The following is a 19599-nucleotide window of genomic DNA, read 5'->3' on the forward strand; positions in this document are numbered from 1 at the left end:
GTAGTCCAGGCGGGAGGTGACAAGAGCGTGGGTGACTGTGCGCAAGGCGTCCCGGTCCAGAAAAGGCCGCAACTGGTGAACCAGGCGTACCCGGTAAAACGCCCCCCCTGGCCACGGCCGTCAACTGATCTTCTAGTGTCAGCCGAGGATCCAGGAGGACACCCAGGTTGCGCACCCTCTCTGAGGGAGCCAAAGTTTCGCCCCCTATAGTCAGCGACGGAGCCAGCTGACTATGCCTGGGAGCCGGCAACCACAGCCACTCTGTCTTGGAAGGGTTGAGCCTGAGTCTACTAAGCTGCCGCTGTTTAAACATACATGGGTTTTCCTCAACTTATAATAATAATATAATAATAGTAATAATAATAGTAAAGTTGGAAGGGACCTAGGAGGTCATCTGGTCCAACCCCCTGCTCAGGCAGGAAACCCTATATCATTTCAGACAAATAGCCATCCAGTCTCTTCTTAAAAACTTCCAATGTTGGAGCATTCCCCGCTTCTGGAGGCAGGTTGTTCCACTGGTTAATTGTTCTAACTGTCAGGAAGTTTCTCCTTAGTTCTAGGTTGCTTCTCTCCTTGATTAGTTTCCATCCGTTGCTTCTTGTCCTGCCTTCAGGCGCCTTGGAGAATAGCTTGACTCCCTCTTCTTTGTGGCAGCCCCTGAGATATTGGAACACTGCTATCATGTTCCCCCTCATCCTTATCTTCATTAGACTAGACATACCCAATTCCAGCAGCCATTCCTTATATGCTTTAGCCTCCAGTCCCCTAATCATCTTTGTTGCTCTTCTCTGTACTCTTTCTAGAGTCAATTAGGACAAAATTCCATTGCTAAATGAAGCAGTCAAAAAGCACAACTGCATCACTTAGAAATGGCAATCCCTTCAGTCCTGGTTATCGTTATTAACTGAATCCCATGGTTGTTAGGCAAGGCAACTTCCTGATGACTTCCCACGAAGATGACAGTGGGGAAACCGGAAGGAAGCCGCATGTCGCAAGATGACAGGCAGGTAAGTGGCTGTTGCTGAGTGGTGCCTGGGGCTGAATTGGGGAAGGTATGCGAGGGAAGACTGGGGTGGGTGCACAAGAGGCATGGGCCTCTGCATGACTGATTGGCATGGCACAAGCCAAAATGGGTGGGGTAGAATGTATGGGTGGGAGAGACTTATTCTAGGGTCTTGCAGCCTTTCCTGCTGGCTTCCCCACTGATTTTCTGGAGAAGCCAGCAGGATAGGCTGTAAATGGCGATGATACGATTGTGGGGTGCTGCAACTGATAATAAACTTGAACCAACTGCCAAGGGCCCAGATCACAACCATCCGCAGGGGTGCTGGGACGGCTGGGATGAGTCATAACTACCATTCAATCAATGGGCAGTAACTTCAAGTGGTCACTGGAGAATGGTTGTAGCTGTATTGTTCTGTAGTTCTGAAACTTACACCAAGTGAAGACTGTGAAGCGGGCACATCTAGCCTTTTATAGCAGGGCTCTATTTCATGCTTGCTTGGCATTTGCGCTGTTCAACGATTTGCCTTTGTATTTCCATATCCTTTGCTATGCCCCACCTTATTAATTTTTGTACTGTGTTTATTTATGAGCTGCATATTTGGGGGGGGGGAAATGCAACTTCTGATGAGCACTTAGGAGCAACATGTTCTATTTAGAGGTTATTTGTGTTTTCTGTAAAGTACAGAATACAAGCAAGTGCAACTGAACTCACAGCATCTTCCAGATGTAACAAAACGCCAGATCCTAGCAGTTTTAACTAGCCTGATCAATGATAATCTCAGGTAACAAATTCTGACTGGTCACTGGCTCCCTATCCATACTATAGATCTTCTGCTATTAGAGATTGTTCTCCTTAGTGTTTCTATGTACTTCACCACCCAAACTGAAAAAGAGAACTAAAACTCTTTTACGTTCCATCAACACTATTCACACAGAAAACTATCTGAGGTCTGCACATTTTTTTTAACTGCGTTGACGACATTTTCAGTTGACCACATATATACTCCTCTGCAGCCAAATTACAATGACAAGTTCACTTTGTGCTATTAAAAAAAACTTTCTCATCCCCCCCAAAAAGCTGAGCTCTTCAAATGTTTTACTGGAATATTTAAATAAGGAAGTCCAGTTTTCATCGTCATTAGTCAGAACATACTGCGGTTTGTATAGTTTCCCTAACAAACCAGTCTTACATAACTACAAGTCATTTGAATTCAAGGATTTTATGAGAATATATATATTGCATTGTCTTTGTCCAAAGTTGAGAGCACTACTCTAGAACTTACCTGAGCATCATCCACATCAATTTCAATGAAGACTACATCTGGATATTTTTCAACCATGCTCTGTTGTTAAAGAAAAAAAAAATCTGTTGAACAAAAAGTATGCTTACTGATCTCAATTAGCACTTAATAATATTATTCCTTATTAGGCATATGGAGCTTACATTTTAAACCACAATTGATTAATACATATCTCTGGGCTTTACTAGATGTTCTTGAACTTGTCATCCAACATATCTTACTGTTGGCCATTGTATACATTTCCACCTCAGGAGAAAGTATCCATCTCTATCCACAACCAGGCTATGAAAGAAACCATCAAGTATTAATTCTATTATACTGCTCTTATATGTACACTGCCTATTGTTATGGATTTGTTCATTGTTGAAAGGAACCAGATTGCAGATGTTTGTGTCCCAGAGAAGGAATGCAGCCATTCAAGATTGTTGCAGCAGCTAAGATCAACTGCCCAAGCAGATTTTTACCTTCAGTAGGGCCAGCAAAATCAAAAAAGCTTAGCAGCCACCTAGCTTACTACATTGCATCAAACACACACACACACACACAAAAGAGGTAGGGGATATTGCTCCTTACCTAAAAGATGCTACTGAACATACCTACAGAGACTCTCCTGCTTTCTCTTCACTTCATATTGCTAGCCAGAACAATGGAGCACAGTGAGTTATGGGGAAGAGAGAAGCTCATCTCCATAGGGTTTCAGATGTTGCAATGCTGCTTACATTTTTTCCCAGCATTTCACAGTCCCCACCTTATTCCGAACATGGTTATGTAGACCTATTCCTAAGAGCTCTAATGTTTTTAAAACTTGTGGGGCTGGTTAGTCTTACTCTTGCTCTCTATGAGCTTTATCTTACTCGTCTCAGATAATATCTAACCTTGACTAAATCATCAAATCTACAATCTCTATTCCGAGACTGACATTAATCTGCAGACTGCGGAAGTAGAAACTCAAAAATTGCTGTGAGTTTTTCTTTCTGATGGTTTTAAGAACTCATGGACTTTAAGAAAGTAAAGGACCACGTTTGAACTGCAGGGATATATATATAAAAAGAAACACTGAAGACACAGAGTGTGGAGGTTGTGGAAGAGAGAAAATAAATTAAATTGGAGAACTAAAGAAGCAGCCAATTGTGTCTGGATGAAGTGAAACTAAATGGATCTGATCAAGGAGACACTTAAGCTACCACAGCTGAGTAAGGAGTATCAAAGCCTCACAGCTCCCCAAAATGCAGACAGCTGTTGTAAGCAGCCAGCCAACCACAAGTTAATTGTAAGAGCAATCCTCCTACACACTGATAAGGCCAGAGAAACAAAACAAAACAAAACATAAACAACTCATTATAAGGGAACAACCGCAAGGCTAATTTAACTACAGCAGAACCTACTGAGGTGTAAGGGCTGGAGAGTGGAGAATAATATAGAGCTGAATGTGAAGTAAACAGACATGAAGCCATGGTAAAAGGAGCAGAATTTCCAATCCTTAATACTGACTTCCTATCTTGGCAAGTTGGTCTTGTTGGATTTTGGTAGCTAGCAATTCAGCTTTTGCAACAGGAATCGTGGCTAGATATTGGATAGCTGAGATCATCCATATGACACTGGACAGGCTATCCTCATGAGCAGACCATGGGAAATGTCATTTTTTTGGTCAGCTTATGAGCGGAGTGGCTGGGAATCAGGATTACATCAAGCTCACATTCATAAAACAGCCATTATGGACATTAGGCTCAACCATGCCTTATATATTAATCACTTTTTTGATTTTTAAAATTGTATATTGAAGTGATTAAGACCTTTGAACTGGCAAGGTCTCTCACACCAATTTCTGCCTCCTTAAAAGACAGTGGTGCAAATCTGATGACTTTTTTTAAAAAGATACATGGTTTGGGTGTTTTTTTGACCGTAGAAAAAGGACAACTAGTACACAGATTTTGGAAAGTTTACAATGGATTAAGAGGATTCAGAATTACACTTCTGAATTATTTAGGAGGTATTTTCTCATGGGAAAATGGAGATTGCTTTAGGTTTTTTTTTTATAATAAGGTTAAATTGAATGCTGGATGCTGTAGCAAGGGCACAACGAAAATGGAACAGAAATCGATAGTGTAAACTTTTAAATACCTCTCAGTCACGCTTTGGGAAAGAATTGATAAAATGTTTGATAAAACTGAAAGACCATGTTAAGATTTGGAAGGATTTTTTTTAGACGTGACAAAAGGTTAAAAGAATAAAATAATTATATCTGGTTGCCTTTGCTGGGAAAGGTTGATTGATGTAGCCTTGTCTTTAGCTAAGAGATAAGCTATTGGAACCGAAGCATTGTCACTTCTCATGTACAGATATAATATTGTCACTTATATCATTAGGCACATATAAGTAGATAACTTGTAAATATTAGGGTTAGAAGTGTTTTCCGCTGGTTTGGATCATTCACAACATCTTTTGCATCGTTCCAGGGGACATTAATAGCACCTTTAATAGAACATTAATAGGATAGTAATAGCCCAGGATATAATGATGATGATGATGATTTTAATCTGAATTAAGGAAAATTTATGATTGGAATGGCACGAGAGCCTGAGAAACAAAATAAAACAAAGTAAACTTTTCCTGTTGACCGATAGGTGCCATTGTTTCTATATATCAGTGCTGTTGCCACTGACAGCTTGAAAAAGATAAGAACCCTCTTTTCATGCAAGCACAGAGGAATTTCACAAGGTAAGCCTGAGCAGAGGCACATAAATATACTGCTCACAAAAATAAAGGGAACATTTTACCATGGAACTGAAGGGGTTTGCGTTCCCTTTATTTTTTTGAGCAGTATATTTCAACCCCTCTAAGGTTCAAGAATCCTTACGCATCTCTTTCGTGTAACCTTGGTTTCTAAGGAATCCCCATATATAACATCCTGCTCTCTTCGTACTTTACATTAAACTGAATATTGGAGGAATCCAAATTACTTACATGGAAGAAGGGCTTGATCATTTTGCATGGCCCACACCAGGTGGCAGAGAAGTCAACGACGATCAGCTTGTCCCCAGCATCTGACAACTCAGATCGGAATTCAGTCTGGGGGGAAAAGAGTCAAGAGCATTTTAAAGAAGCAATAAAATACTTCCTTACCCCAACACATTTACACCTTTCCTGAAAGGCGTTTAACATAATGTTATTCAGTGCCTTCAAACCTGCAGGGAGACTTTCTATGTCACCTTCCAATCACAACCCAATCAACATAAGTTTTTTTTTTTTTTTTAAAACACCATTCAAAATGGAAGTGCAAGTATTCCTCAACTTATGAACACATCAAGCCCAAAATTGTTGTTCCTAAGTAACAACAACAACAACAACAACAACAACAACAACAACAACAATAATAATAATAATAATAATAATAATAATAATAATAATAATAATAATAATAATAAAGTTGGAAGGGACCTTGGAGGTCATCAAGTCCAAGCCCCTGCTCAGGCAGGTAACCCTATACCATTTCCAGTTTCTTCTTAAAAACTTCCAGTGTTGGAGCATTCACCGCTTCTGGAGGCAGGTTGTTCCACTGGTTAATTGTTCTAACTGTCAGGAAGTTTCTCCTTAGTTCTAGGTTGCTTCTCTCCTTGTTTAGTTTCCATTCATTGCTTCTTGTCCTGTCTTCAGGGGCCTTGGAAAATAGCTTCACTCCCTCTTCTTTGTGGCAGCCCCTGAGATACTGGAATACTGCTATCATGTCCCCCCTCATCCTTCTCTTCATTAAACTAGACATACCCAATTCCATCAACCTTTCATGTTTTAGCCTCCAATCCCCTAATCATCTTTGTTGCTCTTCTCTGTACTCTTTCTAGAGTCTCAACATCTTTTTTACATTGTGGTGACCAAAACTGGATGCAGTATTCCAAGTGTGGCCTTACTAAGGCATTGTAAAGTGGTATTAACACTTCGCGTGATCTTGATTCTATCCCTCTGTTAATGCAGCCTAGCACTGTGTTGGCTTTTTTGGCAGCTGCAGCACACTGCTGGCTCATATTTAAATGATTGTCCACTAGGACTCCGAGATCCCTCTCACTGTTACTACTATTGAGCAAGGTACCCCCTATACTATATCTATACATTTGGTTTTTCTTGCCTAAATGTAGAACCTTACTTTTTTCACCATTGAATTTCATTTTGTTAGATAGCGTCCAGTGTTCAAGTCTGTCCAGGTCCTCCTCTATCCTAAGCCTGTCTTCTGGAGTGTTGGCTATTCCTGCCAGCTTGGTATCGTCTGCAAATTTGATGAGTTCCCCATCTATCCCTTCGTCCAGATCGTTGATGAAGATGTTGAAGAGCACTGGGCCCAGAACAGAGCCCTGGGGCACCCCACTACACACTTCCCTCCATGTAGATGCGGTTCCATTGAGGACCACACGCTGAGTACGGCCGGACAGCCAGCTACGGATCCATCTGGTGGTGATGCTGTCTACCCCACATTTTTCTATCTTATCAAGTAGTAGGTTGTGATCTACTTTGTCAAATGCCTTACTGAAGTCCAAGTAAATTATATCCACAGCATTCCTCTGGTCCACTAATTTTGTCACTTGGTCAAAGAATGCAATAAGGTTTGTCTGGCATGATCTGTTTTTGACAAACCCGTGTTGGCCTTTAGTAATGACTTGGTTTGCCTCTAGGTTTTCGCTGACAGTTAAGTGAGTTTTTACCCTTTTTTGCAACCTTTTTTGCCAAAGTTGTTAAGTGAATCACTGCAGGGGTTAAGTTAGTAACACGACTGTTAAGTGAATCTGGTTTCCCCCTTGTCTTGGCTTGTCAAAAGGTGATCATGTGACCCCGTGACGTCATAAATATGAGTCAGTTGCCAAGTGTCTGAATTTTGAGCATGTGACCATGGGGACGCCGCAACGGTTGTAAGTGTGAAAAACAGTCACACATCACTTTGAACGGTCACTAAACGAATAGTTGTAAATCAAGGACTACTCAAAGGCTTGAAAAAAGGACTCTCTTTTTCTGGTAGGGAGCGTTAGAAAATGGCAAGTTAAATATGCCTGCCATAACTGAAGCATATGCATTAGTTCAGTTTTGTAATCTGTGAAAAGTTAATAGCCCAAAGGGAAAAATAATCCAACTGTCTAACTATTTAATCATATCTATATACTGTCAGAATCTAAACATTCCTAGCACTTTACCATTATAAATACACAAAAACAATGGGCCTTAAAAAAAATAAAAACACAGTAAAAGATCAAGTTGATTTCCACTATTATTTTAATCATCAATCGATCAGAATAGAGTAACTTTAACTCCAATAGCCTTTAGAATAACGTTGTCTTACCTGCCTTTCAAAAAAGAGAGAGAGAGCGCCAAGGTAACTGCTGACCTAAATTCCAGGAAAAGGTGCTTTTTGGTACTTGCCCCCCCCCCTTCAATTCTCATTAAATAGGAATCCACAGCATTTCATCTGCAGTGATCATATTCAAGAAGTCAGTTCTAACTTGAGAAGGTGCTTGTGCCGGGATGTAGGAGACAACTCATTAAGGGTTTAAAACAGTGGTGGCGAACCTATGGCACGGGTGCCAGAGGCGGCACTCGGAGCCCTCTCTGTGGGCACATGTGCCTTTGCCCCAGCCTTGCCTCCCCCCAAGACCCCCTCCTCTCCAGCAGCCCCCCTGAAGGAGAATTGCCCCTGAGCGTGGCCCACGCAGAGCAGCGCAGCCAAGGACATGGCAGCCAGGCAGCATAGACAAGACTCTGCCCTCATACCCCATCGTGCACAGTTGATGCTGCAGGGCGCAGGCAGAGGGCGTGACCGCCATAGCGCTGCTGGGCTGCCTGGGCAATCTGCGGTGGGCCCTGGAGGCAGTGAGTGGCCCTGTGGGCAGGCAGGGCGGGACAGGTGGGGAGGGGCAGGGGGAGGAGCGGGGGCAGGGCCAGTTTTTGGGCACTCGGTCTCTAAAAGGTTCGCCATCACTGGCTTAAAATGTCAAAACCAAACCTGGACCCAAACAGGCAATACGCACAGGACCCGCAAACACAGGTGTAAAAGACCAATTTCCCCTGCCATCATGCAGACTGCTCTACACCAGCTGCAAGTTCTAGGAGCCTTCAAAGGTCCCGTCCAACTCGGTTGTTTTGTATTCTGTTCTAAACACTTTCCATATGAAATAGATAAAGAAAAATGGAAAGAAATTATTCTAGCTGGCTCAGGAATTCTGGGAGTTGAAGTCCACGAGTCATAAAAGAGCCAAGGTTGCCTACCCCTGTTTCTAGGGACTGGTTCTGGAATCTGAGGAGTCTGGGGACAGAAGGAAAAGCCTGTGAATCTGAAAGACACATAGAGGAAGGGATAAGAAGGAGAAAAATACAGAATGATTCACAAGCCTGGAAATGGGGTTGAAAAAAAAAACCTCCGACAAACGTTAGCTGAAAAGCAAGGGCTGCTAAAATCCCCACTTCGTCTTCCTTCCTCCCTCCCCACTGGAACCAAGCTGAGAGTGCCAAAACGCTGGACTCTTGTTCTGAAACTTAAAACCTTCAGCAAACAAGCCAATCCCCTTCTGTTTCCTTTGCATCTCAAGAAAGGAAGCCTTCGCAATATTCTCTCACATTTCTTGGACGCACACACCAGCTTTTCCAGACCGAACCTGCCCATCAAGTTAAGCTGACTAAACATTCTGAGCTTGGGGGTAGTCAAGAGTAGCGTGTGAGCAGAATCTTCTGGATTCTGCTGTCCATCTTTTGGTTCCTGCCGAGAACAGTGAGGTCCGTGTAGTTTTGCTCTTTTCCCACTGTATCCCAGTTTCTTCCTTCTGTCAATCTCTGCACTGGGTGATTGGAAGTGTCTGCTGTTCAAACTATTGCCGCTGCTCTTTGCCTATGCATACCGGAGACGCCCAATTAATAAATAACCTGATTAAAATGCATGTTGCTACATGCTTAGCTTGACTGTGCCATCAGGGCAGCTTCATTTCCCCGTTTATTGATTATATCCTGCCAACACACCTTCCTCCTATTTTCCCCTCAACAACAACAACAACTCTGTGAGGTGGGTAGGGGTAGGCAACCTTGGCTCTTTTATGACTCGTGGACTTCAACTCCCAGAATTCCTGAGCCAGCCATGCTGAGGGGAAAGGGAGAGGTTTCCAAGATGAGCCATGCTGGCTCAGGAATTCTGGGAGTTGAAGTCCACGAGTCATAAAAGAGTCAAGATTGCTTACCCCTGGGCTAAGAGAATGTGACCGGCCCAAAGTCACTGTCTTTCACGGATAGATGGGAGTTGAACTCATGGTCTCCTGCTTTCTAAGCTGATGCCTTAACCGCTGGACCAAACTGGCTCTCAATCATAGAATGAACACATCCCATTTCAGAGTCTTTCTCATCTTGCTCTACTTTTTGAAACTGACCCACCTCCTTCATTTTGAGCCTTATCTTGAAATTTCTAAAAAGGTTCTTAAAAGCTTTCTTTTTCTCCACCAGGTCCTTTAGAAAGCTGGAAGAACCGCTGTTGTAAGTTGCAGTTATTAACAGCAATTAAAATTATGTTAGTGCTGGGGTTGGTTAACTTAATATTCTCCCTGTAGAATCAGCAGCTGGGTGAAGCTTAATGCAACCCAGTCAGAGAACCAGCATGCAAGGTTTCCTATTTTATTTGCCTGAAAAACCAACATGTAACTTTCAAGTCACATTCAAGGATGAACCCAATGTTTGTGGTTGCATTCCAAAGGGCTAAGTGTTTGCACTTTGCATTTCGTACGCTTTCCCACATGCTTTTAAGTTAGTATATTACTACCACCTTGTGGATCATGTCCTAGCTGCGTCCCCACACAGCTGAGTTGGCAAGGTTTTGTTTCCTCGAATTATTCGGGCCTTAGCAAAAAAGGAAAGATTGTAATGAAGGAAAGTCTGCCATTTCAAGTCACCCAAGCAGCCAATTTATCAGCAGGGGCACAAATAAGCCATTGTTGGATTTCCTATGCCAGGGGTCTGCAACCTTGACAACTTTAAGACTTGTGCACTTCAGTTCCCAGAATTCCTCAGCCAGCTATGCTAAAGTCCAGAAGTCTTAAAGTTTTCAGGGTTGCAGACCCCTATCCTACACTATCCAGGTTAGTGGTTTAACAAAAATTTCTCCTTTCTTTTAAATCAACTATTCAAACTCATCAATGTTAGTGAAAATACTTTAGTTTGATCCATATCATATTCATTTAGGAAGCAGCAGCAGTTGCTTGGACTGAGTTTTCGGCCTTCTGTCTGTCTTATCCTGTTCTGCAATTCCCAAAGACTGAAGATTTCTATTGGCATCATCGGCAGAATAAATAGTAATCCTCACTTAACATCCACAATTGGGACCAGAAACACCATCACTAAGGAACGCTGTCATAGAGTGAGACATCTTGTGATTGTGCCCAACTTACAACATTGCTTTTTGTTGCAGTCCTTTAGCAAACCACTCTGGTTTGGTAGGTGTGACCACAACTTGCGACTTACTGTCTACTTCCCCAGCCCATCAGAAGCTGGCAGTGAAGTTCACAAACGGCAAACAAGACACTGAGGCTGTAGCAAAGTTGCCAAGGGACTTCAGGGGTGTCCCTTGCAATGGATGCAACTTTGAGGACTAAGTTGTAACTTGACCTTTTTAGCATCCTGGTTACTTCTGTCATTGAATGAGCAGCTGGTAAGGTGCTGTAGAAAGCTAGGAAGCCATTCTATCATGCCTTATAGCCAGTTTTGATGCTGTGTTGGGGTTCTGAGTCCATAGAGAATAGTAAAAAAAAATGGCCCAGCAATCAATCATTGGGTTGAGCATTTATTAACATAACTGTCATATCATGCAGCCCATCGAAAAGCCTTTTGCAACTTAAACGTTTGCCCCTTGCATCTCCATATCCACTACAGCTCATCCACCCTGAAGATCATTTGCAAGCGTCTCATACAATCATAAAGCAAAATATTACATATTACTTATGAAAGCAGTTCGGGTTGTTGGCAAATCACCCAGCATTCTTAAGTGCAATGTCACATGACTGCAGTGTGTGGCTTCCTGCCAGCTTCTCCCTTGCTTGTTGGAAGCTTGATGTGATCATGTGACCAAGCACACTGCAACTACTGTAAACATGCGTCGGTTGCCAAGTGCCCAAGTCACAATCACATGACTGCGGGGACACTGCAATGGCTACAGCGTCAAAGAATGGTTGTAAGCAGTGGTGGGATTCAAATATGTGAACAGCCGGTTCTCTGTGTGGATGCCGCTTCCGGAAGTCCATTCTGGGCCTGGGCAACAAAGTGGTGCGAACCGGCTGAATCCCACCACTGGTTGTAAGTCTGTCTTTTCAGTGGCATTCTAACTCTGAACAATCATTGAATGAAAAGTTGGTAAATGAGAACTACTTGTAATATAATCTATAGCAAGAGGACTAGCTAATGGCTTTTACATCAGGTTAAAGCTGTAATGTACTCTGGTTTTGGCTTCAGATGTTGCGTGAACTTCAGCCCATTACTCTGTACTGAAGCAAACCATGACTTTTACTCTGATGAGTTAGCAAGCCATTAGGCTAGCTTAAAAAGAGTAGCAATATTATTTCATATTAATCTGAAATCCATTTCTTATTCCATTTACCGTGTTGCAAGTCAGTGCAGCTTTGCAACCCAAGCCACCTGACAGTTTGCTGCAGCTACTTCAGATGCATGCTTAATAGAGGTGTCTATTTCCAGATTTCTGGCATCATACTCTGATTTCTCTAGCATAAGGTTAAGTAGAAGCCAAGAGCATTCAATTCACCCCTAACCTGAATGAGCAGGATTGTTGGCCAGTACCACAGGACTGTTAAGAAGAAAGAATGTGAAACATTTTAAAGTGCTACCTTTCAAGCTTGTGCTTGGAGAAAAAAACCCATGAGGGTCATGAACTAGTTTTACGGTAAATGGATAATGTATTTCCTGCTACCTCTTGTTTGCTTTTTAAAAATATTCTTACTGGACTTAAGGAGTATAAAAAGGTCCATGCAGTAGGGGGAAAAAATGGAACTGGCTCCCAAACATAGGTCAAACTTCATGATACCCCCCCAGTTGAGAGCACAGGACCTCAATGCTTAAAACCAGATACAGGTGGTCCTCAATTTATAACAGTTCATTTAGTGACAGTTCAAAGTTACAACGGCACTGAAAAAAGTGACTTATGACTGTTTTTCACACTTACAACTGTTGCAGCCACCCCATGGTCACGTGATCAACATTCAGCCACTTGGCAACTGACTCATATTTATGACGGTTGCAGTGTTCTGGGGTCGTGTGATCCCCTTTTATGACCTTCAACAAGCAATGCCAACAGAGGAGCCAGATTTACTTAACAGCCGTTACTAACTTAACACCTGCAGACATTCATGTAACAACTGGGGCAAGCGAAGTTGTAAAATGGGGCAAAAGTCACTTAACAAATGTCTCAATTAGCAACAGAAATTTGGGGAATTGTGGTCGTAACTCAAGGACTATCTGTAGTTGCATGGGTGATGGGGTGTTTATGTTTTGACTAAGAACTATGAACAGGACAGATAACCAAAGTGGACTTGGAAAGTTCATTGACCAATTGACTGAGAGCTTCCTCGTTCACAAGAAATGGCAAGAGAGAATTCAAGAAGTTACCCTAAATTGCGGCCTGAGCCAAAAAAAACCCCCCAAAAACCAAGGCATAAACACACAAACTAAGACAGGGGTCTTCAAACTTGGCCCTTTTATGACTTGTGGACTTCAACTCCCAGAATTCCTTAGCCATCGTACCTGGCTGAGAAATTCTGGGAATTGAAGTCCACAAGTCACAAAAGGGTCAAGTTTGAAGCCCCCTGAACTAAGACCTTCCCTTCAGCTTTTTCAAACTTGCAAATATTATCTTAGATCAGATGGTCAATGATCTCTATAAACTGGGAAAAATGACTTTCATTTTTTCTACAGCCCAAGTTTTGTGGTGCCCAATTAAAATGGGTCACATAAGGAGAAGAGAACAAATAAACTGCAGGGGTTTGTCTTTTTTTTTTTTTAAAAAAAACCAATATGGAAGAAAAAGAAGCTTAAAGGAGCGTTGCATCATTTTTGCATATTAAACTCAATATTTAGGGCTGGAAACATTGTCTTCCCAGCCAACTTTCCCATTAAGGGTTATGAAATTTTAGCTGAAGGTACACACTGGCATCTGCCATTTGTTGCTGGCTGAACATTATGTATCTGCATCAAATATTAATTCCCTTATTAAGAAGTTTCAACAATACCCATTTCAAAATGATAATACAAAGCTGACTTTTATATCGGTATCCTTTAGAAGACAAAAAAGCAACACTAACAATAAGTCCTTCTAACCTGCATGGGGAAAAAACTGTAACTATGTCCAAGATACACTATTGTAACAATTGTGTAGAATAAGGCAAACTGATTCTTAGCACTCAGGTTTGCAGCTTCCACTTTTCTCACCCAGGACCACTGTGCTGATTGGGGATACCTAGATGGGGGTTGCAACACATACCACAATCAACACATGGGGTAGGCCATTTCATACTATGGTGGCTCCTAGACATTATCTCTTAAAGTAAGCAACAAGTTTGTGCTCTAGACCAGTGATGGCGAACCTTTTCGAGACCGAGTGCCCAAACTGCAACCCAAAACCCATTTATGCATTGTTGGGTACCGGGTGGGTATGGCCCATTGGCTGGGTATGGCCCATTGGCTGGGTGTGGCCCATTGGCTGGGCGTGGCTGGAGTGGTAACGGCAGACTGGGTGGCACTAAAAAGTTCAATCAATCAATTCCAACTTTGCAAGATCTTTTTTTTCCCCACGAGAAGTTGAAATTGATTGATTGGTTGAACCTTTTTTTTTTTTTTGCACACGGCAGTGGAGGCCTAAAGCGAAAAGGTTTTATAAAACCCAGCTGAAGGCCTAGGACTGGAGCGACGGCGTGCGTGCCCACAGAGAGAGCTCTGAGTGCCGCCTCTGGCACCCATGCCATAGGTTCGCCATCACTGCTCTAGACTCAATCAGAAACTGCCTTGACCTATTAGATGGAAAGAGCCTCAGTATCTAGGAATTGAATTAGATTTGACTAAATAAAAATTACATGTTGTAATGGAAAAGTGGTGGACCTGTAGCCTTCTAGATAAATGCTTCGCAACCTTGGCAACTTTAAAATGGGTGCAGGCTTCAACTACCAGAATTCCCTAGCCAATGTGATTTTCAAAGAGAATTCCCAGCTGCCAGGAAAGTCAATGAAGGAGGATTCTAGAACTGTTCTTAGAACCACATGTGGCTGGCTACCTTTCCCCCTTCTTAACAGATAAAGCAGTAATTCCTTATCTGAGGCTACATGGTGCATCTATGACAGAACAGATGGTCTTCAGAAACACCTGACCAAGGGGATAAATACCATATTTAAAACCTCTTTACCTTGACTGCCCAGCTTCATAGTCCCTCCATACCAACAAATTGTCCCTTTTAAGTTCAACACCCAAATTTCCTGATGTAGACTATGCCCAGCATGGACATTTCCTGTTACCATTTCTGAGTGCTTGGTCAGCTAGCAGTACCGTACTTTCCCTCAATCTGGCAAATCACTCTGGTTTTGAGAATTTGTTCCACAAACTACTCCCTCATATCTTACCTGTGGTTAAGATGAGACATTTCCCTACTCATAACAGTAGAGACGTCAAATGCCAGATGCGTTGACCATCTGTGCCTCTGCTCTCGATCTGGGGAATTCCACTAAATTTAGCCACATTGCTAAATTGCTCAACAGTTTCCAAAAATTCATGGTGCCAGTCCTTTGCAGAGCAGAACATGTTTCAATTAGCAACTTTAATTTGTCTAATGGGAACACCTCTTTAGAAATGTATAATTATAAAAGCTTGGTCCCCAAATTACAAGCCATTCTGATCGTTAAACAAGCCAGGAGAAAGGAAGGGCAGCATTAATATAGTAACTAGGCTGATCTTTACCAAAGATAATTTATAAGAAGCTCAGAATAATAATTTTACAGGAAGCCGGCAGGAACACCCAGCAAATTTTAGCTTACTGAAAGCTTAATTTGAAGCTTTTTCCAACCTGATGCCCTCCAGATGAAGGCATGTGTTGCTTGATGTGTTGGGTGTGTAACTCCTAGAATTAGCTGCAACAGGAAGGACTTCAAAAAGATGTAATCATCAAATACAACCAAGTGTAGCTCCACGAGTTTAACCTTCTCAAACTAGTATTCCTAAATACCAGAGATAGGTAATCATTTGATTCTTGGGGCACACTTAATATTTGTGGAGGACAGGATTTGGTGTGGGAAGATAGATAAATAGATGGACAAACAGGACAGACCTATCAGCTTTTATCCCACTCTAATCTTTCAGACTCTGGATGGCAAACATATTTGAAAAGCTGACAGGAACAAGAAATGATGCCATTCCATGTTACATACAGAATACAGTAATAATAATGCAATACACAGCAGAAAGGGTTGAATACTCCATCAAAATAGAGGGACACTGAAAATCTAATCCAACGGGGATGCCTTCTGCAAATCTTGTTTTAGCAAATAAAACAAAATGATCTGATATGATAGTACCTTGTGCAAATTTGCTCAGGATTGGCCTTCTCTGAGAAAGCCATATATATAAATATATAATCTATAAATATATAAATGACTGCTTTTATATATTTAAGCTGACTATATAGCAAATAACAACAGCACATTTCAACAGATTTTAGTTTATTCAAGATGCCAAGAACAGGTCATTAGTTATGAGAATAAATCAAATAGCAATATTTTTCAGGAGGAAAAAAATTAGTCTAAAGATCAAGATAATGAACCAACAGACTAAGGAAAATGGCACAACTTGGTTTTTTGGCTGGATTCTTATTGACATTTCAATACTGTAGGATACCATATATTTAGCATGTATTCCTAAATCACCAGGTATTACAGAAAGCTTAATGCAAAACCACAAGCCAAAAAAATCCTGCTTCTACTGTCACCTCAGGTGATCTTACCAGTTTACCTGGTTCATTAATCCTTCTCCATCAGATGGAGCTATAAATGCTGGTCCCCCCCCCCCCGAAAATATTTTCACAAGAATCATTTCTGAACAAGAGAGCAAGACAAAATGTCTTGGTTAGCTTCTCTCAACCTTATGCTCTTGACCATGCTGTTTGAAAAGATAATTCAATACTCATGGGCTAGTGCCCTGGCAGAACACAATGCTGATGCTTGCAGGTTTGATTCTAGGATATTTCCAAGTAGCATTAAAAAAATTCCTGCCCAAAATCAAGAAAGCAAGCAACGTTGTTGACACCAACAATACTGTGTTGCAGGCACAACACTCTGAATCAGTAAAACAAATTTTCCTATGAGAAAATCAGATTGCGGAAAGTTAATCTTCTCCTATTCCCTTTCAACTCCAACACCCATTGCCCTAATCCTTCAACACTACATTAGTCAGCCACCCTTACAGCATGTAAAAGTTTCTCATGACAATATGACTCATTCACAAATGCTGGGCAAACAATCCCACAGATCAGTGGGAGAGGGAAAGGAAAAACAGGTCATAGTAAGTTTTTTGCCCCTGGTGAATAAAATTAAACCCCAAAGCTAGCCACACTACTAGATTTTAAGATTTCAGAGTGGCAAGAGGGATAGGAACAGAGATGCAACAGGAAGAATAGGGGTAAAGACAAAAAAATGGTTTGTTTTGGCATAGTACTGGACATGAATCCATCTATGTTTATAAGGTGTGTATTATCATAATATACAAGATGACATGGCTGCCAGACTATAATAATCAAAGTAGATCACCAACTAGTTAAAATTCAAGTCATGCTATCAAAAGCGATTTCCTAGTTTGCAAAGGTGTGTCATAGTTATCAGGAAGGCAGACAAAGAAATACATATACCAGGGGTCTTCAAGCTTGGCCCTTTTATGACCTGTGGACTTCAACTCCCAGAATTCCTCAGCCGGTGTGCCTGGCTGAGGAATTCTGGGAGTTGAAGTCCACAAGTCATAAAAGGGCCAAGTTTGAAGACCCCTGACATATATTAGTATTAGTCAAGATGGTAAAGTCCTGAAAATAATCTGTGCTTCCTCTGATGGCTTGAGTTGAACATAGCAATCTTGTCAATTAGCAGCACCCTACATGGTTTCTTTGCTTCCACAAGGAAGAGGCTACAATCTTGCAAGAGACAACAAACTAAGCCTAAACAAGCCAGACCGATTACGTGCTATCTAGTTGGTGTGGACCTTTAATGTCTAGATTTTCTCTCGGAAAACCTAACCCCATTTCCTTAACCTAGTCTTTCAAGTCTTCCAGTTCCTTTATAATGGAGTCCACTTATCTTGCAAGCCAGGGTTATATTAAGTAACGAGGTACATGTTTTTAAGAATAGGGATGAGGAACCTGCACCCCACAGAAAGTCACTGAACTTCAAAGCAAATCCATCCAATGGAAAAGGGTATCAAGAATTATAGGTCAGTAACTTCTGAACAGCCAAAGAAAGGTTCCCAACCAGATATAAAGAGACAGGGAAAAAAAATCTCCAAGAGACCAACAAGCACATACAAGAGACCCTGTTCTACTAAGTACTAAGTACAAGAGACCCTGTTCTACTAAGTACTAAGTACAAGAGACCCTGTTCTACTAAGTACTAAGTTCCACTCATCTGGGACTACAAAAAGTGACTTTTCTCTTGCAATTTCCTTATCTGTCTTCCTGAGCTGTGGGTAGATTAAAAGTCTGTTGCAAGAAAGGACGGTTTCAATCAGGCAATTAGCTAACAGGGCACAGCGCTGGTAACTAAAATAACAACACACACACACACACAGAGCCGCTCTGACAGTTGAAAGTCAACTATGAAATAGGAATTTCTGAGATTTCCCAATTCCCATTTAAAGCTGCCCTCCCTACACCTTATCTAGGTTTAAGTCTTATTTACTTAAGGTGGGCCTTCCCACATGTTCACAGCATTTGCATTTTCAAAGAGGGAAGGAAAATCCCACGGGTTGTGGTTGGGTGTGTTGTTGTTTTTTTTTTGAAAAAAATAAACACCGAAAGGCCAAGAACAGCGAGTCGTTTCTGGCTAAACCTGCCTGCCCGCTCTATCCTGCTCGCCCTCTCGCAAAAGCCTGAAATGAACGCGAGCCCCAAAGGCGCAGAGCCTGCCGGCGACCCCCGCAGCCGATTTGCACCCCGGACCAGGGGGGGCCGAAGGGGAATCGAGTCGGGGAAAACAAAGCTCGTTCAAACCCAGCCAGAGGAGAGAGTCCTTTGCCTGCGGGCGCTCAGCCAGACGCCGACTCAACAGAAGGCGCCTCCAGGGCAAATTTTCGGGAAACGGCAGAGAAGCTGGAAGAGACGCGCCCTGCCCAACCTGCATGATGCATGGGACGTCGGCTCCAGCATTTCCCAGCACCATTTTCCAGAGCACCAGAAGGCAAGGCGAGAAACAACGGAGGGAAACTAATCGAGGAGAGAAGCGACCAGGCATTTTAAGGAGAAACTTCCTAACAGCGAGGACAATTAACCAGTGGCGCAACCTGCCTCCAGAAGTTGTGGGTACTTCATCAGCTGGAGGTTTTTAAGGAGAGAGACTGGATAGCCACCTGTCTGAAATGGTATTGCTTGGGCAGAGGGGTTGGACTAGAAGACCTCTAAGGTCCCCTCTTCCAGCTCTATTCTACGTGGGGCGTTGGAGGTAGGGTAGCCTCCACGCACCTGGCGGGTATCGAGACGGGGTGGGCTTCCCCCAAAGCCTGCCCTCCCAAAGCCACGAGGACTGGTCAGCAGCATGCGGCGTGTTCCCGGGGTGCAGCCACCTCCCGCGACCGGCCTCCGGGACGGCTGAAGAAACACTCCGGAAGCGCAGAGCGATCCTCCTCTGCGCGTTATCCAATACGGGGTCCTCCCCTCCGTCCACCGAGAGGCCTACTACAGTCAATGAAGGAAGCCTCCTCCCTTACCAGGTCCCCTACGATCTTCACCATCGTGGCAGCCTCGGATTGCTCGCTTGTAACGCTGTCCTCCTCCGCCGCTTCCGCCGCTACCGCCGCCTCTGTCTCTGCCTCTGGCGCCTCCGCTGCTGCTGCTGTTGCTGCTTCTGGTGCCGCCTCTGCTGTTTCTACAGGTAGTGGCGGTGCTTCGGCTGCTGGTGGTGGTGGTGGTAGTGGTGGTGTTGCCTCTGCCGCTGCCTCTGCCGCTGCTGGTGGTGGTGGTAGTACCGCCGCCGCCTCCTTCTCCTCAATGGCTGCAGACTCCTTCTCATTAGCACCGCCTTCCTGCATCTTCTTATGTAGTGCG

At 42.8% G+C, this 19599-nt stretch overlaps 1 protein-coding gene across 1 annotated transcript in view; it reads right to left on the bottom strand.

Annotated features, from left to right (window-relative positions):
* Positions 1 to 19599, bottom strand: part of LOC107290342 (thioredoxin) — a 23683-nt gene extending 4084 nt beyond the window's left edge. The window contains exons 1-3 of the mRNA XM_015819217.1: positions 19263 to 19599; positions 5271 to 5375; positions 2289 to 2348 (exon numbers count right to left, since the gene is read on the bottom strand). Of these exons, the coding sequence (XP_015674703.1) occupies positions 2289 to 2348; positions 5271 to 5375; positions 19263 to 19583 (486 nt within the window). The 5' untranslated portion in view covers positions 19584 to 19599. The remainder of the gene's footprint in view (positions 1 to 2288; positions 2349 to 5270; positions 5376 to 19262) is intronic.

Source organism: Protobothrops mucrosquamatus, unplaced genomic scaffold (assembly GCF_001527695.2).
Source record: "Protobothrops mucrosquamatus isolate PMUCROS unplaced genomic scaffold, P.Mucros_1.0 scaffold874, whole genome shotgun sequence".
Taxonomy (NCBI): Eukaryota; Metazoa; Chordata; class Lepidosauria; order Squamata; family Viperidae; genus Protobothrops; species Protobothrops mucrosquamatus.